Source organism: Salmo salar, chromosome ssa09 (assembly GCF_905237065.1).
Source record: "Salmo salar chromosome ssa09, Ssal_v3.1, whole genome shotgun sequence".
Lineage (NCBI taxonomy): Eukaryota > Metazoa > Chordata > Actinopteri > Salmoniformes > Salmonidae > Salmo > Salmo salar.
In genome coordinates this window covers 123229380-123253793 of record NC_059450.1, presented here as the reverse complement: position 1 = coordinate 123253793, position 24414 = coordinate 123229380, and the positions used below count along the sequence as shown (strand labels likewise).

Here is a 24414-nt window from a genome sequence, read left to right as displayed (position 1 = left end):
AGAATGAAGCCACATAACACACCTGGAGTTTGCAAAAACACACGTGAAGAACTCTGAGATCATAAGGCAAAAGATTCTGTGGTCTGATGAGACAAAAATGGAACTCTTTGGCCTGAATGCAAAGCGGTATGTCTGGGAAAAAACAGGCACAGCTCAGCACCCATCTAACACCATTCCTACAGTGAAACATGGTGGTGGCAGCATCATGCTATGGGGTTGCTTTTCAGCAGCAGGGGCTGGGAGACTGGTAAGGGTAGAGAGAACAATTAATGGAGCCAAATACAAGCAAATCCTTGATGAAAACCTGCTTCAGAGAGCAAACAACCTTGGATTGGGGGTGAAGATTTGACCCCAAGCATACAGCCCAAGCAATGCTGGAATGGCTTTAGATCAAGAATGTGAAAGTCCTTGAGTCAAAGCCTAGAAATCTGTGAAAATTGCTGTTCACTGCCACTCCCCATCTAACTTAACAGAGCTTGAGAAAATCTGCAAGGAAGAATGGGAGAAAATCCACAAATCCAGATGTGCAAAGCTGATACAAACATACCCAAAAATTACTCAAAGCTGTTATCGCCGGCAAAGTATCGACTCAGGGGTGTGAACACTTATGTAAAGTAGATATTTCTGTATTTCAATTTCAATAAATCTGCTTTCACTTTGTCCTTATGGGATATTGTGTGTAGATGCGTGAGAACACAACAAAATGGGAAATAAGTCAAGGGGTATGAATACCTTCTGAAGGAACTGTATACGTTTTTATAAAACACACAAAACCCCGTGCTAGTAGGATGGGATGGTGGACATAAGTAATGCCTGGTCCTGTCTGTCTCAGTGGAGGTACTATACTGCTCACTGTGGTGACTGTACGTACAGCCCTGAAGGCCAGGGAGTAGAGTTATGACTGCTGTGGTCAAGGGCCATTACTCATCTGACTTTGGGCCAATTACTGGAAGAGAGAGTCTTTCTGCACAGACAGACAGTGTCAGCAAAGCAGATGCACTCTAATTCAACACAAGACCAGCTACACTTCCAGACTCTTCCCACTGGCTGAGTCACTCACAGATAAATAAAACACACACACATAAGTAAATAAGAAAGCATTGACCTTTCAAAAGCCTTCGATACCGCTGACAATTTGTTTGTTGTTGCATAAATTACAAACTTATGGGCTTCGAAATAGAGACCTCGACTGGTTTAACAGCTACTTGGTTTATAGGAAACAGTTTGTTTTGTGGAACAGCACAGTATCGGAGTTCAAGAACATGCCCTGTGGAGTTCCTCAAAGTTTGATCCTTGGGCCATAGCTTTTTTAATTTATGTTAATTGAAATTTTGATTGATTGTACATTTTATATTGTTTGCTGATGACACCAACATCTTTCTGTCTGATAAAGATGGTCAGAAATTGATCGTTAAAATGAATTCGTAATTAAACAAATTTAGACGACTGGTTTAAAGCAAATAAGGTGTCTTTAAACTAGGGCTGTCAAAGTTATGCAAAACATGTGTATCGTTGTACATGTTTTTACACCATAAATCATGTCTCCATTTCTTCACCGCATGGAAACTTTCAAGAACACATGTTTTAGTAACAGACCCTTTTAAGCACAGAACACAACATGGAACACAGCTACAGTCAATGCTTGTGCATTAACACTGCTGAAGACCGTGTGCCTCTAGCCAAAATCATGTAAAAGGTATGCCCAATTTACCAGAGTTATATTTTTTCTTTCTGCAGCGGATTCGTGTGCATGTCGCGGGCCATTTTAAAATAGCGTGTGTGTGTGCTGTGAGCAAGTGCTAAACTTCCAGAACATTGATAAGAGGGAGTAGGCCTACTTAAACATTGGAAGCATTAATAGCTGTATGTTACAGTGACATTTGTGTTGTATATGGTGAAAATGCTATTTAAACATTCTGATGTAGATCCTTTTGTGTTTCCGTCCCTTACAATCAAAGCATAATATGCCTGTAACTCTGCACTGCTTTTTAAATGGAGAAATATTCATTTAGAGCCACATATGAGCAAATCGCGATTAACTAATGCCATGAACTCGATTCATAAGTTAAATCATTTGACAGCCCAACTTTAATTATTAAAAAGCTTTTACATGCTCGTTATTCTACATTTTCCATTAGGAAATCGATTATCCCGCGTTCAATCCACAAAATTCTTGGGGGTCCTCATTGATGAAAAACAAACTTGAAAAATCATTTGTTTCCAATAAAATTGATGGGGGTGCAGCCGAGAGGGTCACCAATTTCACCAATTTCGGAGCGCACATCACAGAGGACCTGAAATGGACCAATTACACCGACACCGTGCTGGAGAAGGCGCAACAGTGCCTCTTCAACCTCAGGTGGTTGAAGAAATTTCGCATGGGCCCTCAGATCCTCAAGAAGTTCTATAGCTGCACCATCGAGAGCATCTTGACCGGCTGTATCACCACCTGGTATTGCAACTGCACCGCCTTCAACCGCAAGGCTCTATAGAGGGTGGTGCGGACGGCCCAATACATCACTGGGGGGCGAGCTCTCCGCCCTCCAGGACATTTACACCAGGCAGTACCGGAGGAAGGCCTGGAAGATCACCAAGGACTCAGTTACCCGAGCCATGGACTGTTCACTCTGTTACAATCTGGCAAGCAGTATCGAAGCATCGGTTCTCGAACCAACAGGCTCCGAGACAGCTTCTACCACCAGGCCATCAGACTGCTGAACAGCTAACCCTGGCTGACTCCCTGCACAGACCTGACAACTTGTTCTTTTTTATTAGACTTTTTTTACTATTGACAGTGATTATTGTGCTGCATTGTTGAGGGAGCTAGCACGCAAGCATTTCACTGCACCTTATATAATTGTGTATGTGATGACTACAATTTGAAGTAAGTAAACAAGCAATCTCTCTCCCTCTCTCTCTCTCTCACTCTCTGTAGCCATCTTCCATTCAGCCTCTTTCTCATTAGCATTCCTAAATTGATGTCACTTTCAGTTTGTGTCTGTGTGTGTGTCTGCATGTGAGCTTGCACAAGCGCAGGCGCCATCAGTTTTTTGGTAGTTTTTTTTTACCTTTATTTAAACTAGGTAAGTCAGTTAAGAACAAATTCTAATTTTCAATGACAGCCTAGGAACGGTGGGTTAACTGCCTTGTTCAGGGGCAGAACGACAGATTTGTACCTTGTCAGCTCGGGGATTTGAACTTGCAACCTTTCGGTTACTAGCCCAACCACTAGGCTACCCTGCCGCCCCAGTAATTAGACAGCACACCAACACAACACAAAAACTATATTTGCCTGCAGCCAAGAGCGGACACTGTTTTGCTGATAAAGACCTCTTATGTCTCCACTCTCCCGTCATTCATAATGACACACTGTAAAGGGACATCTACCACTATGCATGACCAATAAAGGACATTTAGGATGCTTGCTTAAATCAGAACACATTGCAGTCAGGCACAATACTTGGGCAACACAATGGAGGTAATTTGCTACCATCGGGTTGCTGACTAAATAATGAAAGACTGCAAGTTCCATGTAAATGACACAGGACGATAATCATAAGACAATGATCTCAAGGGAAGACAGATGTAGTGCAGTCTCCAGTGTGGTTTTATGCAGAACTACAGTTCACTTGGGAGACAGGGAGAGGTTAGGATAAACAGGGGAGAGAGGGAGAGAGAGAGAGGTTAGGATAAACAGGAGAGAGAGGAAGAGGTTAGGATAAACAGGGGAGAGAGGGAGAGGTTAGGATAAACAGGGGAGAGAGGGAGAGGTTAGGATAAACAGGGGAGAGAGGGAGAGGTTAGGATAAACAGGGGAGAGAGGGAGAGGTTAGGATAAACAGGAGAGAGAGGGAGAGGTTAGGATAAACAGGGGAGAGAGGGAGAGGTTAGGATAAACAGGGGAGAGAGAGAGAGGTTAGGATAAACAGGGGAGAGAGGGAGAGAGAGAGAGGTTAGGATAAACAGGAGAGAGAGGGAGAGGTTAGGATAAACAAGGGAGAGAGAGAGAGGTTAGGATAAACAGGAGAGAGAGGAAGAGGTTAGGATAAACAGGGGAGAGAGAGAGAGGGAGAGGTTAGGATAAACAGGGGAGAGAGGGAGAGAGAGAGAGGTTAGGATAAACAGGAGAGAGAGGAAGAGGTTAGGATAAACAGGGGAGAGAGAGAGAGAGAGAGGGAGAGGTTAGGATAAACAGGGGAGAGAGGGAGAGGTTAGGATAAACAGGGGAGAGAGAGAGAGGTTAGGATAAACAGGGGAGAGAGGGAGAGAGGGAGAGGTTAGGATAAACAGGGGAGAGAGGGAGAGAGGGAGAGGTTAGGATAAACAGGGGAGAGAGGGAGAGAGGGAGAGGTTAGGATAAACAGGGGAGAGAGAGAGAGGTTAGGATAAACAAGGGGAGAGAGGGAGAGGTTAGGATAAACAGGGGAGAGAGGGAGAGGTTAGGATAAACAGGGGAGAGAGGGAGAGGTTAGGATAAACAGGAGAGAGAGGGAGAGGTTAGGATAAACAGGGGAGAGAGGGAGAGGTTAGGATAAACAGGGGAGAGAGGGAGAGGTTAGGATAAACAGGAGAGAGAGGGAGAGGTTAGGATAAACATGGGAGAGAGGGAGAGATTAGGATAAACAGGGGAGAGAGGGAGAGAGGGAGAGAGGGAGAGGTTAGGATAAACAGGGGAGAGAGGGAGAGGTTAGGATAAACAGGGGAGAGAGGGAGAGGTTAGAATAAACAGGGGAGAGAGGGAGAGGTTAGGATAAACGGGGGAGAGAGGGAGAGGTTAGGATAAACAGGGGAGAGAGGGAGAGGTTAGGATAAACGGGGGAGAGAGGGAGAGGTTAGGATAAACAGGGGAGAGAGGGAGAGGTTAGGATAAACATGGGAGAGAGAGAGAGGTTAGGATAAACAGGGGAGAGAGAGAGAGAGGGAGAGGTTAGGATAAGCGGGGGAGAGAGGGAGAGGTTAGGATAAACAGGAGAGAGAGGGAGAGGTTAGGATAAACAGGGGAGAGAGGGAGAGGTTAGGATAAACAGGAGAGAGAGGGAGAGGTTAGGATAAACAGGGGAGAGAGGGAGAGGTTATGATAAACAGGGGGAGAGAGAGAGGTTAGGATAAACAGGGGAGAGAGAGAGAGGTTAGGATAAACAGGGGAGAGAGAGAGAGGTTAGGATAAACAAGGGGAGAGAGGGAGAGGTTAGGATAAACAGGGGAGAGAGGGAGAGGTTAGGATAAACAGGGGAGAGAGGGAGAGGTTAGGATAAACAGGAGAGAGAGGGAGAGGTTAGGATAAACAGGAGAGAGAGGGAGAGAGGGAGAGGTTAGGATAAACATGGGAGAGAGAGAGAGGTTAGGATAAACAGGGGAGAGAGAGAGAGAGGGAGAGGTTAGGATAAACAGGGGGAGAGAGAGAGAGGTTAGGATAAACAGGGGAGAGAGGGAGAGGTTAGGATAAACAGGAGAGAGAGGGAGAGGTTAGGATAAACAGGGGGAGAGAGAGAGGTTAGGATAAACAGGGGAGAGAGAGAGAGGTTAGGATAAACAGGGGAGAGAGGAAGAGGTTAGGATAAACAGGGGAGAGAGGGAGAGGTTAGGATAAACAGGGGAGAGAGGGAGAGGTTAGGATAAACAGGGGGAGAGACAGAGGTTAGGATAAACAGGGGAGAGAGGGAGAGGTTAGGATAAACAGGAGAGAGAGGGAGAGGTTAGGATAAACAGGGGAGAGAGGGAGAGGTTAGGATAAACAGGGGAGAGAGGGAGAGGTTAGGATAAACAGGAGAGAGAGGGAGAGGTTAGGATAAACAGGGGGAGAGAGAGAGGTTAGGATAAACAGGGGAGAGAGAGAGGTTAGGATAAACAGGAGAGAGAGGGAGAGGTTAGGATAAACAGGGGAGAGAGAGAGAGGTTAGGATAAACAGGGGAGAGAGGGAGAGGTTATGATAAACAGGGGGAGAGAGAGAGGTTAGGATAAACAGGGGAGAGAGAGAGAGGTTAGGATAAACAAGGGAGAGAGAGAGAGGTTAGGATAAACATGGGAGAGAGAGAGAGGTTAGGATAAACAGGGGAGAGAGGGAGAGAGGAAGAGGTTAGGATAAACAGGGGAGAGAGGGAGAGGTTAGGATAAACAGGGGAGAGAGGGAGAGGTTAGGATAAACAAGGGAGAGAGAGAGAGGTTAGGATAAACAGGGGAGAGAGGGAGAGGTTAGGATAAACAGGAGAGAGAGAGAGAGGTTAGGATAAACAGGGGAGAGAGGGAGAGGTTAGGATAAACAGGGGAGAGAGGGAGAGGTTAGGATAAACAGGGGAGAGAGAGAGAGGTTAGGATAAACAGGAGAGAGAGGGAGAGAGGGAGAGGTTAGGATAAACAGGAGAGAGAGGGAGAGGTTAGGATAAACAGGGGAGAGAGGGAGAGGTTAGGATAAACAGGGGAGAGAGGGAGAGAGGGAGAGGTTAGGATAAACAGGGGAGAGAGGGAGAGAGGGAGAGGTTAGGATAAACAGGGGAGAGAGGGAGAGAGGGAGAGGTTAGGATAAACAGGAGAGAGAGGGAGAGGTTAGGATAAACAGGGGAGAGAGGGAGAGGTTAGGATAAACAGGGGAGAGAGGGAGAGGTTAGGATAAACAGGAGAGAGAGAGAGAGGTTAGGATAAACAGGGGAGAGAGGGAGAGGTTAGGATAAACAGGGGAGAGAGAGAGAGGTTAGGATAAACAGGAGAGAGAGGGAGAGAGGAAGATGTTCGGATAAACAGGGGAGAGAGGGATAGAGGGAAAGGAAGATTTGGTGCACACAGGGGAGAGAGGGAGAGCACTATGCAAACACACACACACACACACACAAACATATATATACACACACAGAGACACACACACGCACACACACACAGGAAAGTACCAGTACTCTTACTTGATGGCAGTCTCCTCAGGCACCTCTAGAGAGAGAGTCAGAGTTCCAGAGGTCAGCTCACACAGCTCAGGACTCACACAATGCAGTCCCTCTGTCACCTGCAACAGGAACTCACACACACATACATACACATGCATGGACACACAGAGACACGCATACACAGTCACAGAAACGTTCACACATGCGCACACATGCATGAACACACAGAGACACACACACACACACACACACACACACACACACACACACACACACACACACACACACACACACACACACACACAACATACACACACACAAGAATACACACATGAGGCAGCAAGAGGGTAAATGTCATTCTTTTATAAGACAAATAAAGAAGTTCTGTGAACTCTGAGCCTAGCTAGCTGATCAGCTGGTCTGTTGTGACAAATAGAGTACAGGTAGCATTCATCTCTGACCTGTTCTTTCTCCCACTGCACCACCAAGAGTCTCTGTCCAGCCTTAGGCTGCCACGGCTGCAGCGTGGGAGGGGCCTGTGTTGTAGTGGACACCATGGTTGGCTGGGAGGGCTGAGGGGAGGTTGTGGGCATGGCGGGTGTGGCCTGTTCGGGGGCAGGGGGTGTGGCAGGGTCCCAATTGGAGACAGGCAGCGGGTCCAAAGGGTCCAAGGTGGCTTGCTCACACTTCTCCCCCTTGTACCCCTTGCTGCACTCGCAGGTGTAAGCCTCGCCCTCACCACTGCGGCTACAGTTGCCATGGAAACAGGGGCTGCTGGCACAGGGGTCTGTGAAAAACTGACAACACAAAGAGGAGAGGGAAAATGACTAGATGACATGGGAAATAAAATGACAATTTCAGACTCAATATTCATTGTATATAAACCACTGTATATTATAGATGCATCTGAAATGACAACTCTTCCTCCATAGTGCACTCCTTTTGACCAGAGCTCTTTACTGTCCACTAACTACACCCTTTACAAACACTACTTCTGGTAAAAAGTAGTCCACTACATAGGGAATAGGGTGTCATTCGAGACGCAGCCTGTATCCTCACTATTCTGTAACGGCCATCACCATTGGCTCAGAGGATTCTCCCTTTGTCCATTATTAACACCTGGATCTTTATCACAACTTTTCCTGCTTAGGCTGCAAAACCAACAGTAGCAGAAAGTGCAATGTTATACGGCAGTTCTATATTTATATAATGTAAGGGGGCTCAGTCTAAACTTTGGATAGTTCACAAGGTGCTGAACTACCTGCCTAAACTCTCAAATCTCACTTTCTTCTATTTGTATTTGTATTTATTATAGATCCCCATTAGCTGCTGCCAAGGTAGCAGCTACTCTTCCTGGGGTCCAGTAAAATTAAGGCAGTTTATACAATTTTTAAAACATTACAATACATTCACAGATTTCACAACACACTGTGTGCCCTCAGACCCCTACTCCACCACTACCACATATCTACAGTACTAAATCCATGCGTATGTGTGTGTATAGTGCATATGTTATCATGTGTGTGTGTGTGTATGAATGTGTCTGTGCCTATGTTTGTGTTGCTTCACAGTCCCCGCTGTTCCATAAGGTGTTTTTTAATCTGTTTCTTAAATCAAATTTTACTGCTTGCATCAGTTACTTGATATGGAATAGAGTTCCACATAATCATGGCTCTATGTAGTACTGTGTGCCTCCCATAGTCTGTTCTGGACTTGGGGACTGTGAAGAGACCTCTTGTGGCATGTATTGTGGGGTATGCATGGGTGTCCGAGCTGTGTGCCAGTAGTTCAAACAGACAGCTCGGTGCATTCAACATGTCAATACCTCTCATAAATACAAGCAGTGATGAAGTCAATCTCTCCTCCACTTTGAGCCAGGAGAGATTGACATGCAAATTATAAATATTAGCTCTCTGTGTACATCCAAGGGCCAGCTGTGCTGCCCTGTTCTGAGCCAATTGCAAGTTTCCTAAGTCCTTTATGGTGGCACCTGACCACACGACTGAACAGTAGTCAAGGTGCGACTAAACTAGGGCCTGTGGAACCTGCCTTGTTGATAGTGCTGTTAAAAAGGCAGAGCATCGCTTTATTATGGACAGACTTCTCCTCATCTTAGCTACTAATGTATCAACATGTTTTGACCATGACAGTTTACAATCCAGGGTAATTCCAAGCAGTTTAGTCATCTCAACTTGCTCAATTTCCACATTATTTATTACAAGATTTAGTTGAGGTTTAGGGTTTAGTGAGTGTTTGTCCCAAATACAATGCTTTTAGTTTTATAAATATTTAGGGCTAACTTATTCCTTGCCACCCACTCTAAAACTAACTGCAACTTTTTGCTAAGTGTTGCAGTCATTTCAGTGGCTGTAGTAGCTGAAGTGTATATTGTTGGGTCATCCGCATGTCTCATCTCTCTTCTTTCATGTTCTTTTCCCTCTTTCTTGTCTTCTTTGCTTTTCACTATCTCTACTTGCTAAAGCCTGTTGCCAATATGTCCACTTGTCACATTCTAGCTTTGTTGTTGTATGTAAAGGCCACAACAAAATATACATTAATGCTCAGCTACAAACAGATACTCAATCACTGGAGGCTCAAGGTTCCTCACGCACACATGACTTGACTGGACCGTGACAGTCTCTTTCATGCTGCTTTATTCCATTAATAATTCACCATATTTGGAGAGAGAAAAAAAATCACTGAAGAGAAAAAAAAGCTGTGACAAAAGCATTTGAAGGTGAGAGAAGGTAAAGCTAAGCATGCCATGTTGACTCCAGTCCAGGACACGTTGGTCATATTCATTAGCAGGGGTGGTGGAGTAACAGATTACAACAAAAAACGGTAACTGTAATCTGTTACGTTACCAGCAAACATATTGTAATCAGATTAAGATACTTTTGAAAAACTAGATGATTTCTTTCACATTCAGAAAGGATGTTTGCGAGAGATAAAAATTATTGACACTTCTGTTTTCTCAATGACATTCAAATCAGTAATGAAAAAAGGCGCACATTGAAGTTTGTTCCACCTGAGCGAGTCTGACCACAAATCAGAGACCAGGATGACGACACACCAAACGTGTTTGATGGATCGCGGGAAAAGGCTGCTGTAGGCTACAGTCCAAGCTATGTCTTCCAAAAGTATGACTGCTGTCGGCATCCAAAGATTATCCAATTTGAATAAAACCTTAAAGGTAAGGATGACAGCAGTGGTGTAGTCTACGGCGATACGGATATCACTTACAGTATTCTTCAAATGCTAGCAAGCATCGGTCAATACTGAAGCCACTTCTTCAAAACTCTTCACACAGTCTGCATTACCAACATGCATCTTGGACAAACAGTGAATCTCACCTCCAAAACTCACTCAAACCACCAAAACACTTCATACATGTCTCAAAATAAGCTTGATCGACCATAACACTGGCATCAATTCTCACTCAGAAAGCATACATTGTCACTCATAACACAGTGACCTAAAAAACACTAACAGGGAGCATTACATAAATGAGGAACTTTTCTCTTTGAAGTTAGAATGGTTTTTCATATAAATAAGTATTTCATTATAAAATAAGAATAACACCTTATCACTTTGACTGTACTAAAGTATATGGAACAACAATTAATCTGAAATTTGCTTCAATAGCCTTTCTTTTTTCTATATCTTCGCATATAGTAATTTAGTTGTGAAAAATAAAATTAGAAACAAAACGAATTCCAGAAATTCCAGGGCTGCAGTAATAATTACAACAAAAAAACATGTATAGTATAATCACCATTACTGTACAGTACTGTGAGGGTTCTAGTTCTCATCAACATGTATAGTATAATCACCATTACTGTACAGTACTGTGAGGGTTCTAGTTCTCATCAACATGTATAGTATAATCACCATTAATGTACAGTACATTGAGGGATCTAGTTCTCTCTCTCTCCTGCATTTCATTCATTGAACAGTGCTGCACACATTGTAATGTTAGCTCCTCTCTGGCCTGGGACATCCACGGTTGCTCTCTGTCCTATCCCATTTCTTCCCCTGCGGCATGTTTATGCCAGGTGGGATCCTGCTTCATCCTCAAAGATGAATGTATTTTCAGTTTGCCTGGCTTCCATCTCAATTACTCTCTAAAATACAGTAAATCCACAGTTTTACAGTACTTTACATTATGCATAGCTGTGTATGTACTCTGTTTGGTTATTGAACAGACATATTGATACTGGAGTTCTTTACATGTTCACCGTTTCTCTCAAAGAGTACAGTGTACAACTGCTTCATCCTTATTTTATGTTTCTCTAGGACTCTGGCAATTGTTGTTGTGCTGACCGTATTCACATTCCTAAAAGTGATCATGTCTCCCAGCACTCTGTCCCGAATTTCCCGCAGTTTTATTGCATTGTTGCCAATTACCATGTCAACAATGGCAATTTCCTGCCGTCTGATAATATTCTGCCTCTCCTTCCTGTGGGAGGCAACCTTTGGATCCTACTGAAAAACACAAAACAGTCAATATATTTCAAAATGTCAGTACATGTAAAAATGTGAACATACTGTACTGTAATATGTAGTTAAATTATCATTGAAGGATGCACATCTCACCTGTTGTTTTGCCGGAAAATTTGTGCTATTGATGCAACTGTTGAACGCTGCAGATTTGGTTGCACCCTTAAACCGGCCTCTCTCAAAGAGAGACCATGGTTTACAACATGGTCAATAATTTTGGCCCTTTTCTCATCAGAGACCACCGCTCTTGGTCTTCCTCTCCTTTGTCCTCCACGCGTTCTCCCTCTCCCTGCCACTCTTCTTTCCCCACCAACCTGTCTTCCTTGATCCATGTTTCCAAGCTAAATCATTCCGAAGCCGTCCTCTTTTGTCTGTTTGGTAACGAGACTAAAAACAGGACACTTGGGTAGACTTCCAGCTGAAATTGCAATCAGCTGTGTTAGGAATGATTAAATATCCTGCTGAGATGTTCTATATGTTTCAATCTGGTTACTGCAGAAATGCACGACATTTGCCATCATTCTGTTTTGAATTTGTTTTTAACATTTTTGGAAACAGTGTGTTAGCATTTGAAAACGTGTTACAAATATATAGTTTTGCAGGTGGTGGAGTATGAATGAGAAAAGGGTTCATGGATTTTGGAGAATGTGGTCATTGAATGCATTTTGTGTGAAAGCAATGAAAAATTATTTAGTTTGGTCCACATACACTTCTGTTTCACTGACTGTGTGAAGAGTTTTGACAATGTGACTTCAGTTTTGACCAATGCATGTTAGCAATAGATTTTTTTTAAATATTGATCAAAGCACGCCATTCCATGAGCACAGCATTTATTTTTCAACTCGAATCAATGAGACCAATCAGTCCTCCATTAAGAACAAAATCATAGGGCTGGCTAATAAGTCCTTAATTTCATGCTCAGGTAAAACAATTTGGCTCTTCTATACGTTCATATTTCCAAGTCCTATTCTTGAAGCTCAAGGGGTATAACATTTATTGGAATGACAGGAATTCTGATAGACTTAGATTTTTATCTAAGGATATAATTTAATTGTATTATTATATGTACTGTAGTAGAAAGTGATGGGTTAGAAGAAGCCTACATAACCAACCCATAAAGTAAAATGTAACATCCATATGGCCAACTATGTAAACTTTAACATTGATTTATCCTGCAATAGATGTCATTCAATTGGTAACCTACATGTTTGTCTTCCTCAAAAGCCTCTTAATAATTTAAAAAAAAGTAATCTAAAAGTATTGTTATCAGATTACGTTACTGAGTTTGGGTTGTCCAAAAGTTACGTTACTGATTACAATTTTGGACAGGTAACTAGCAACTGTAACAGATTACATTTACAAAGTAACCTACCCAACCCTGTTCATTAGGCACCTAATGGAAAACGGACTGAAACAAGGAGAGACTACCTGAATTTGTCCAAAAATAAACACTTCTTGTTTCCGTTGCAAAAAGTTTTGTCACAGTGTGCCCTTAATGAATACGACCCTTGCTTTTGTTTAGTGTGACAGACGGTTCTTACATGAGTCAGTAATCTTGCTACCCACCACAGAATCTTAGAACCACCATATATCTGCCAACCCAGGCAGCCACACAGTTCAAACGTGTGTGTCACTCCGTTCCTATTAGCAAAGGAAAGAGTGTGTGTGAACAGCATGCTGATGATACTCATGTAGAATCCCCAAGTTTGTGTGTGTCTGTGTGTGAGAGATTGTGTGTGAGAGCGTCATTAACAGCCCTGCTCTCCCAATGACTGACTCACAGCTCATTAGCACTAAACTCTCTCAAGTGTTTTCTCATGAGGACCTAGCAGACACACTTACAGCACTAAAGAGGAAGAGCACAGTGGCCCAACAGCCCACTCCACAACCCCTCAGAGAGACTGCTGACCTGATCACACAGCTGTAGCACGGCCCACAGACCTAGCCACCGCAACCAAGACACACTAGGAAAGCTGTCTCTCTGACGGCTAGCACCACACTCCCTCTAGATACAGTATGTAGGCTAACATCGCTAAAGGCACCACACACACAACACAGCATCAACATAGTATAGAAATGTGTCACAAACTGTCGCCTACGGAACTGACATCATATAGCAAACACCCAACATACTAGTCAATTTCTCTGGATGTATGAATGGTAAAGCTGTTGGTGCAATTGGCTCGCCTACTTCTCTTGATAGGCAACCACTGCCTACACAGGGACAGGGATAACAGTGTGAATTAGCGAGTCTATTAGCTCACAGAGGCACAGAACAATAACAACCAACAAGCACTGTAACTACAGTTGAAGTCGGAAGTTTACATACACCTTAGTCGAACACCTTAGCTGAATACATTTAAACTCAGTTTTTCACAATTCCTGACATTTAATCCTAGTTTAAAAAATAAATCACTGTCTTGGGTCAGTTAGGATCACCACTTTATTTTAAGAATGTGAAATGTCAGAATAATAGTAGAGAGAATGATTTATTTCAGCTTTGATTTCACATTCCCAGTGGGTCAGAAGTTTACATACATTCAATGAGTATTTGGTAGCATTGCCTTTAAATTGTTTAACTTGGGTCAAACATTTTGGGTAGCCTTCCACAAGCTTCCCACAATAAGTTGGGTGAATTTTGGCCCATTCCTCCTGACACTCCTGATGTAACTGAGTCAGGTTTGTAGGCCTCCTTGCTCGCACACGCTTTTTCAGTTCTGCCCACAAATTCCCTATAGGATTGAGGTCAGAGCTTTGTGATGGCCACTCCAATACCTTGACTTTGTTGTCCTTAAGCCATTTTGCCACAACTTTGGAAGTATGCTTGGGGTCATTGTCCATTTGGAAGACCCATTTGCGACCAAGCTTTAACTTCCTGACTGATGTCTTGAGATGTTGCTTCAATATATCCACATAATTGTCCTTCTTCATGATGCCATCTGTTTTGTGAAGTGCCCCAGTCCCTCCTGCAGCAAAGCACCCGCACAACATGATGCTGCCACCCCCGTGCTTCACGGTTGGGGTGGTGTTCTTCGGCTTGCAAGCATCCCCCTTTTTCCTCCAAACATAACGATGGCCATTATGGCCAAACAGTTCTATTTTTGTTTCATCAGACCAGAGGACATTTCTCCAAAAAGTACAATCTTTGTCCCCATGTTCAGTTGCAAAGCGTAGTCTGACTTTTTTATGGTGGTTTTGGAGCAGTGGCTTCTTCCTTGCTAAGCGGCCTTTCAGGTTATGTCGATATAGGACTCGTTTTACTGTGGATATAGATTATGTTGTACCTGTTTCCTCCAGCATCTTCACAGGGTCCTTTGCTGTTGTTCTGAAATTGATTTGCACTTTTCGCACCAAAGTACGTTCATCTCTAGGAGACAGAACGCGTCTCCTTCCTGAGCGGTATGATGGCTGCGTGGTCCCATGATGTTTATACTTGGGTACTATTGTTTGTACAGATGAACGTGGTACCTTCAGGCATTTGGAAATTGCTCCCAAGGATGAACCAGACTTGTGGAGGTCTCCAATGTTTTTTCTGCGGTCTTGGCTGATTTCTTTTGATTTTCCCATGATGTCAAGCAAAGAGGCACTGAGTTTGAAGGTAGGCCTTGAAATACATCCACAGGTACACCTCCAATTGACTCAAATTATGTCAATTAGCCTATCAGAAGCTTCTAAAGCCATGACATCGTTTCTGTAATTTTCCAAGCTGTTTAAAGGCACAGTCAACTTAGTGTATGTAAACTTCTGAATTATAAGTGAAATAATCTGTCTGTAAACAATTGTTGGAAAAAATGTCCTAACCGACTTGCCAAAACTATTGATTGTTAACAAGAAATTTGTGGAGTGGTTGAAAAATGATTTTTAATGACTCCAACCTAAGTGTATGTTAACTTCTGACTTCAACTGTACTGTATATTCCCACATGGGCCACGAACAAAAAGATCTAAAGATATTTTGGAGAAAAAATGCTTCACAAGTAGAAATGATCAACTTGCTAATTGAAGCGAATAAGGATCAATACTATTGAAAGAAGATAGTACTCCATTAAGCAACTGGCATCATCAATTTGAGTTGGTGGAAAAAGTGGGATGAGATACTGGCCATTCTCCAGCCCCTCCCTCCCTCCCTCCCTCCCTCCCTCCCTCCCTCCCTCCCTCCCTCCCTCCCACACACACACACACACACACACACACACACACACACACACACACACACACACACACACACACACACACACACACACACACACACACACACACACACACACACACACACACACACACACACACACACACACACACCATTTATAATGGAATTGCTCAGGAGTAGAAGCGACAGAGCTGTCTCCAAGCAGAACTACTACAGTAACCAAAATGAACAAGCTCACTCTTACTGAGTGATTTATTCATTCAGTAAAACATACTGAATTATAGATGGCATAGAGATAAATGAAAGTGAATGTATGTAGGGTATAACGGTAATAAAGTTTTAATGTACAATATATGGAGTCAGGATTTGTAAAATTTGATAATCAAATAAAATGTTATTTGTCACATGCGCTGATTACAACTGATTACAATGAAATGCTTACTTACAAGCCCTTAACCAAAAATGCAGTTTTAAGAAAAATAAGTCTTAAGTAAAAAATCGATAAGTAAAAAATTAAAAATAAAAGTTTTAAGTAATTAGAGAGCAGCAGTAAAATAACAATAGCGAGACTACATCAGCGGGTACCGGTACAGAGTCAATGTGCGGGGGCACTGGTTAGTCGAGGTAATTGAGGTTATCTGTACATGTAGGTAGAGTTAAAGTGACTATGCATAGATAATAACAGAGAGTAGCAGCAGCGTGTGTGTGGGGGGGGGGGGCTATGCAAATAGTCTGGGTAGCCATTTGATTACCTGTTCAGGAGTCTTATGGCTTGGGGGTAGAAGCTGTTAAGAAGTCTTTTGAACCTAGGCTTGGCGCTGCGGTACCACTTGCCGTGCGGTAGCAGAGAGAACACTACATGACTAGGGTGGCTGGAGTCTTTGACAATTTTTAGGATCTTCCTCTGACACCACCTGGTATAGAGGTCCTGGATGGCAGGAATCTTGGCCCCAGTGATGTACTGGGCCGTACGCACTACCTTCTGTAGTGCCTTGCGGTCAGAGGCTGAGCAGTTGCCATACCAGGCAGTGATGCAACCAGTCTGGATGCTCTCGATGGTGCAGCTGTAGTCCACAATCATCTCCTTTATCTTGATCACGTTGAGGGAGAGGTTGTTGTCCTGGCACCACACTGCCAGGTCTCTGACCTCCTCCTTATAGGCTGTCTCATCGTTGTCGGTGATCAGGCCTTCCACTGTTGTCATCAGCAAACTTGATGATGGTGTTGGAGTCTTGCCTGGCCATGCAGTCATGAGTGAATAGGGAGTACAGCGGGAGCCACGCACCCCTGAGGGGCCCCCGTGTTGAGGATCAGCGTGGCTGATGTGTTGTTACCTACCCTTACCACCTGGGGGCGGCCCGTCAGGAAGTCCAGGATCCAGTTGCAAAGGGAGGTGTTTTGTCCCAGGGTGATGTGCTTTGAGTGCACTATGGTGTTGAACGCTGAACTGTAGTCAATGAATAGCATTCTCACAAAGGTGTTCATTTTGTCCAGGTGGGAAAGGTCAGTGTGGAGTGCAATAGAGATTTCATCATCTCTGGATCTGTTGGGGCGGTATGCAAATTGGAGTGGGTCTAGGGTTTCTGGGATAATAGTGTTGATGTGAGCCATGACCAGCCTTTCAAAGCACTTCATTTGTTATTTATTTATTTTTATTTCACCTTTATTTAAAAGACACAAAATTGCACTATTGGTTAGGGGACCGTGAAACGGCAGCCATCTCCTCTGGCACCATTATAGTAAGACCTGGAGGAACTCTCAGTTAGTCCTGGTGCTACAACACCTGGCCAAGTTTATTCAGGTCTGAGACTAGCACCACGGGGCCACCACATTGGACAGAGGTGTAACAGTGGGCCTGGAGCATGGCCAGTGAGATCAGCAGGCCTGTAATGGTTGATAATTGGGCCTGGCCCATTTATCCAGTTTATCAGCCAGTCAATGTTTATGGCTGAGTCATCTGTGCTGTGGGTGAGCCTGCAGGGGCAGCCGGCGGGGGCGATTTAATGGCAAACTGGTTCACCCGCCCACAGGCCACACTAAGGAAGATGGAAGATGTTTAGGAAGATGTAAGGCAAGCCTATGCCTTAGTGACAAATATGAAAACATGCTTACGAGCACACAAACACAACTCAATGCCCCAACCATAGTCTTGTAAAGTTCTGGCAATACTGGAACAGTATTTTTCTAAAACAAAGAGCATTCTGTCTTGAACATGATTATTATCTGATAATCTGTGAAGCCAATATAGCCGTTCAACATGATGTCTTAAATTATTTTGAAACTATTTTAGAACGACATATCTGTGTTGCCATAGCTACAGTAGCTACATAACTCGAAAGTAATTAGCCTTTGTGCAAAAACCATTGTGTGTGTGTGTGTGTACATGAGAGACAGAGAGAGCGACAGACAGACAGACAGACAGACAGACAGACAGACAGACAGACAGACAGACAGACAGACAGACAGACAGACATATACAGAGACAGACAGAGAGAGAGAGAGAGATAGAAACAGAGACAGATAGACAGAGAGAAAGACAGACAGAGACAGAGACAGCCAAAGACAGAGACAGATAGACACAGAGAGAGCACAGTAAAGTAGTAAGAGTACACACACGTATCTGAGGGTCGTTTTTCACAAAGAACGACAACCCTTGATAGACAGCCAGCTCCATCACGTCACACTGAAATTACTCTTCAGACACAGAGAGAGACAGCCAGAGACACAGAGACATGTCTCTGTGAGATCAGACAAATTGTCTGATCTCTGAGGCACCGCTAATAGATGCTTTTCCTGAATGCCTCCTGGTACTGCTGACAATCCTCCTGTTGAGGAGGCGCCCAGGACATTAGCATCTATTAGCATAACTCAGCAGTACCCAGAAAGACATGAAACTGTCACATAAAAGTTTCACCAGACACCGCCTCAGGGACACAGACGCATTTTCCACGCCAGAGAAGATTTTATTGTTTTTGTGTGCCTGCCCAGGCACTGATAGCGAGAGTTAGTTGGCTGTCTCTCTGATAGTTCTATCAGCCGTAAAGCGATCAGTCGGACGAACGCAATTATAATATCTCCAAACAGCTGTTGAGAATGAGAGCTATTCTCCCCCAAATAAATCTCCTGGTTCCACTTTGAAACATTCTCAATCACTGCTTCTGAATGTTGGTATCGTACTCCTTGGGAGAATTTAACATGTCAAAACTCTTACTTATACGATAGTTTAAAGTAAATGCCAAGTAATACCAATATTTTCCCTCTCTTTCTTCCTCCTCAAAAATATCCGCTCAAGCTCTGTCAGGTTGGATGGGGAGCGTCAATTCCAGTCTCTGGCTGGGCCACTCAAGGACATTCAAAGACTTGACATTCAAAGTCCCCGAAACAACTCCTGTGTTGTCTTGGCTGTGTGCTTAGGGTTGTTGTCCTGTTGGAAGGTGAACCTTCGCTACAGTCTGATGTCCTGGGCACTCTGGAGCAGGTTTTCATCAAGGATCTCTCTGTACTTTGCTCCGTTCATCTTTCCCTCGATCCTGACTAGTCTCCCAGTCCATGACGCTGAAAAACGTCCCCACAGCATGATGCTGCCACCACCATGCTTCACCCTAGGGATGGTGCCAGGTTTCCTCCAGACGTGATGCCTGGAATTCAGGATAAAAAGTTAAAACTTGGTTTCATCAGACCAGAGAATCTTTTCTCATGGTCTGAGAGTCATTTAGGTGTATTTTGGCAAACCAAGCAGGCTGTCATGTGCCTTTTAGTGAGGAGTGTCTTCCGTCTGGCCACTCTACCATAAAGGCCTGATTGGTGGAGTGCTGCAGAAATGGTTGTCCTTCTGGAAGGTTCTCCCATCTCCACAGAGGAACTCTGGAGCTCTGTCAGAGTGACCATCGGGTTATTGGTCACCTCCCTCACCAAGGCCCTTGGTGCTGCAGAAATGTTTTGGTACCCTTCCCCAGATCTGTGCCTCGACACAATCCTGTCTTGGAGCTCTACTGACAATTCCTTCAACCCCATGGCTTGTTTTTTGCTCTAACATGCACTGTCAACGGTGGGACCTTATATAGACAGGTTTGTGCCTTTCCAAATCATGTCCAATCAATGAAATTTACCACAGGTGGACTCCAATCAAGTTGTAGAAACATCTCAAGGATGATCAATGGAAACAGGATGTACCTGAGCTCAATTTTGAGTCTCATAGCAAAGGGTCTGAATACTTATGTAAATATGGTATTTCATTTTAAAAAGATTTTTCATTTGCTAAAATTTATAAAACCTGTTTTTGCTTTTTCATTATGGGGTATTGTGTGTAGATTTATGAGGAAAAAACATTCATTTAATAAGGCTGTAAAAAAAAGTAAAGGGGTCTGAATACTTTCCGAATGCACTGTAACTCCTAGTGATGGTGTGCCATGGACAAATGAGTAACAGTCCAAGCTAGAGAGAGTCTCCAGTTAGGCACCCCCTTCACAGCCTCTCATCACAACAACCCCACTCTATCAAACCAATCTACTATTCACCAGAGTCGTCCAGCGTTCACTGTTCATATTGACAGAGCTGATACACCATTCATCACAGAGCTCTAGGAGTTACAATCATGCCCTGTAGCACTCACTTCTGTTATCCAGGAGGCTGATGTGTGTATTGTTGTAAATTGTTAGATACTTCTGCACCGTTGGAGCTAGGAACACGACCATTTTGCTACACCCGCAATAACATCTGCTAAATATGTGTATGTGACCAATAAAATTTGATTTGATTTATTCGGTCATCAACACTGGTCCCATATGGCCAGTAATCACACAGCAGGCTCTCCAATGAATGTAACCTTTATTCAGTACAACACAGGAGCTGGTGTGCTGTTACTCTAGCACTCCCCTGCCACCTTCACACTACTGCTGTTTTATCCCATCTTCATTAGAGCTCTCGCTCGCCATCCCTTCCTCCCCCTCCTCCTCCTCCCTGTCTTCCCCCGCAAAACATGGTGGAATCTGATAACTACCTTCACACCAATCTGTTGATTCACTCCTTTTGGCTGCTTTGGGATGGAGCATAATTAGGAAATGGAGGCAGCATGCATCTAAAATTCGCTAGTCAGTCACACGGCACAAGCTTGCTCACACAAATAAACAAACAAACAAACACACACTAATGAAGCTGTTCTGTCAGATAAGTGTAATTGGGATAGTGACCCCGAGAATGAACAGGATTCCCTTAAATAAAGACGGGGGAAAGGACTCAATAATAGACTGTCAGGGATGGAGCATTAGCAAACCGGGGACAAAGATACTTTCTGGATGGTGTCATCTCATGACGCAGGTCAAAAAAACTGAACAGGCTACAGTACAGGCTACAGGCTACAGTACAGGTTATAAGCTACAGTACAGGCTACAGACTACAGTACAGGTTACAGGCTACAGTACAGGCTACAGACTACAGTACAGGTTACAGGCTACAGTACAGGTTACAGGCTACAGTACAGGCTACAGACTACAGTACAGGTTATAGGCTGCAGTACAGGCTACAGACTACAGTACAGGTTACAGGCTACAGTACAGGCTACAGGTTACAGGCTACAGTACAGGCTACAGACTACAGTACAGGCTACAGGCTACAGTACAGGTTACAGGCTACAGTACAGGCTACAGTACAGGTTACAGGTTACAGGCTACAGTACAGGCTACAGACTACAGTACAGGCTACAGTACAGGTTACAGGCTACAGTACAGGCTACAGGCTACAGTATAGGCTACATTACAGGCTACAGTACAGGTTACAGGCTACAATACAGGTTAGAGGCTACAGTATAGGCTACAGCACAGGCTACAGTATAGGCTACATTACAGGCTACAGTACACTGTGCACAACAGCTACAGTACGTGTATGGCACCAGAATAATGTCCTTCCTCATAGTGTATGTTAGCCTCAGTGTTTCCCATCATGCAGTTCATCATACTCTCCTCTGTAGCATGTTTTTTTAGAGAGCATGTCATAAGCTGTGGTTTAGCAGGGTAAAACGTTTTTGTGGGCGTGCAGGAGTCCCGGATTTGAACCGCATCAGTCACATGTTCTCAAATGTGAGAGAACTTTGGAAGGAAATATTGAGACAACGTTCCAAAACGTTACAGTTGGAGGTCCAGCAGCTGCTTCTATTGGAGCCAGTGTTCCAGAATCCAGACCAGACCAGACTGGAGATGAGATTTATTAGAGACATCAGGTGGAACACAGAGGGAGTGTTAAACTACTCATTAGCGACAAACCTGGATCTTGTCTCCGATAGACAGTAACTCTTAGTGAGTAGAGTGATGTGAAACACGGCAGGCCAATATACCACTAATGATGCACACACGCAGGCACACACACACACACACACACACACACACACACACACAATAAGCCTGAACATTGGTGCTTTTTGGGTAATGAAGGTCTAGACTGAAGATCTACTGACCGAAACTCAAGTTCCTTTTTATGTCTTTCGGCCATTGCATTGACACAGCCAACATCGTGTCCCATCTGAATCTCAGACATACATTCTCTAGTGAAAGTAATCACCATTGTAATGGACAGCCATTCCACTTTACATAGACAGAGTTAATATTAACAGAGAAACAAGTCTTTTTGGGAAAGATTCCTGTCAACCTCCGTTAGTCTGCGATCAAAGCATGATCATTTCAGACTCCATCAGAGTCTGTCTTTGTCCGGGTGATTGACAGAGACTGACACCTGTCAGAGACTATGAGAACTTGGGTGAGAACAAGTAGAAAAGTACATTCCGAAATAGAATCTCAAATCGTGAGGAGAACCCACCCAGAGAGATGACAACAACAGTACCAACTACCATGCTGTAATTTTTATTTATTTTATTTTATTTATTTTATTTCACCTTTATTTAACCAGGTAGGCAAGTTGAGAACAAGTTCTCATTTACAATTGCGACCTGGCCAAGATAAAGCAAAGCAGTTCGACAACATACAACAACACAGAGTTACACATGGTGTAAAACAAATATACAGTCAATAATACAGTAGAAAAATAAGTCTATGTACAATGTGAGCAAATGAGGTGAGATAAGGGAGGTAAAGGCAAAAAAGGTCCATGGTGGCAAAGTAAATACAATATAGCAAGTAAAACACTGGAATGGTAGATTTGTAGTAGAAGAAAGTGCAAAGTAGAAATAGAGATAATGGGGTGCAAAGGAGCAAAATAAAATAAATAAAATAAATAAATACAGTAGGGGAAGAGGTAGTTGTTTGGGCTAAATTATAGATGGGCTATGTACAGGTGCAGTGATCTGTGAGCTGCTCTGACAGCTGGTGCTTAAAGCTAGTGAAGGAGATAAGTGTTTCCAGTTTCAGAGATTTTTGTAGTAATGCTGCTGCATCAGACTCAATCTGGGTGGCGGGATGGTGAATACTCATACGGCCAGGAGTTTTTCCCGGCCACATGACCCGATTAGAAAAAACTTGTAGACCAGGTGGGGTAGATCAGCTTTAGTATTGAAGATAGCTTGTAGGTTCTATCAATTGAATTGTTTGCTTCCATGGTGCGAGTAGAGACATATCTCTCACCTGGTTATAACCTGGTTACCACACAGAACTAACAACTTCCAATCATGGAAGACATAGGGTGTGTACCAAATGGCAACCTATTCCCTATGTTGTGCACTACCTTTGACCAGGGCCCTATGGGGCAGCCTATCAGGCTCCCTGAATGGCTGGAGAGCGCGCGGACACAAGCTAGTTTTTAATGTTCTCTATTTCTGCACATGAAAGAGTTGGCCCTCCCTCACACACTCACTTCCCCCTGAGCCCTCTGGTCTGTGGCATCAAAGAACGAGCTTAAAAATCGGATCCATGGAAATCCCATAAACACCTTCAAACACTGGGGGAAACACCAGTCTTGTTGCATTACAGTTTTCTTCAATTGCTAGCAAGCATCGGTCAATACTGAAGCCACTTCTTCAAAACTCTTCACACAGTCTGCATTACCAACATGCATCTTGGCCAAACAGTGAATCTCACCTCCAAAACTCACTCAAACCAACAACAAAAAAATTCATACATGTCTCAAAATAAGCTTGATCGACCATAACACTGGCATCAATTCTCACTCAGAAAGCATACATTGTCACTCATAACACAGTGACCTAAAAAACACTAACAGGGAGCATTACATAAATGAGGAACTTTTCTCTTTGAAGTTAGAATGGTTTTTCATATAAATAAGTATTTCATTATAAAATAAGAATAACACCTTATCACTTTGACTGTACTAAAGTATATGGAACAAGAATTAATCTGAAATTTGCTTCAATAGCCTTTCTTTTTTCTATATCTTCGCATATAGTAATTTAGTTGTGAAAAATAAAAAGTTAAAAGAAAAACAAATTCCAGGGCTGCAATAATAATTACAACAAATCATCATGTATAGTATAATCACCATTACTGTACAGTACTGTGAGGGTTCTAGTTCTCATCATCATGTATAGTATAATCACCATTACTGTACAGTACTGTGAGGGTTCTAGTTCTCATCATCATGTATAGTATAATCACCATTAATGTACAGTACTGTGAGGGTTCTAGTTCTCATCAACATGTATAGTATAATCACCATTACTGTACAGTACTGTGAGGGTTCTAGTTCTCATCATCATGTATAGTATAATCACCATTACTGTACAGTACTGTGAGGGTTCTAGTTCTCATCATCATGTATAGTATAATCACCATTAATGTACAGTACTGTGAGGGTTCTAGTTCTCATCAACATGTATAGTATAATCACCATTACTGTACAGTACTGTGAGGGTTCTAGTTCTCATCATCATGTATAGTATAATCACCATTACTGTACAGTACTGTGAGGGTTCTAGTTCTCATCATCATGTAT

At 43.3% G+C, this 24414-nt stretch overlaps 1 protein-coding gene across 1 annotated transcript in view; it reads right to left on the bottom strand.

Moving 5' to 3' along the window:
* Positions 1-24414, bottom strand: part of LOC100380637 (delta and Notch-like epidermal growth factor-related receptor) — a 72265-nt gene that overhangs the window by 24600 nt on the left and 23251 nt on the right. Inside the window, exons 2-3 of the mRNA XM_014213856.2 lie at positions 7335-7670; positions 6895-6992 (exon numbers count right to left, since the gene is read on the bottom strand). Coding sequence (XP_014069331.1) covers positions 6895-6992; positions 7335-7670 — 434 coding nt within the window. The remainder of the gene's footprint in view (positions 1-6894; positions 6993-7334; positions 7671-24414) is intronic.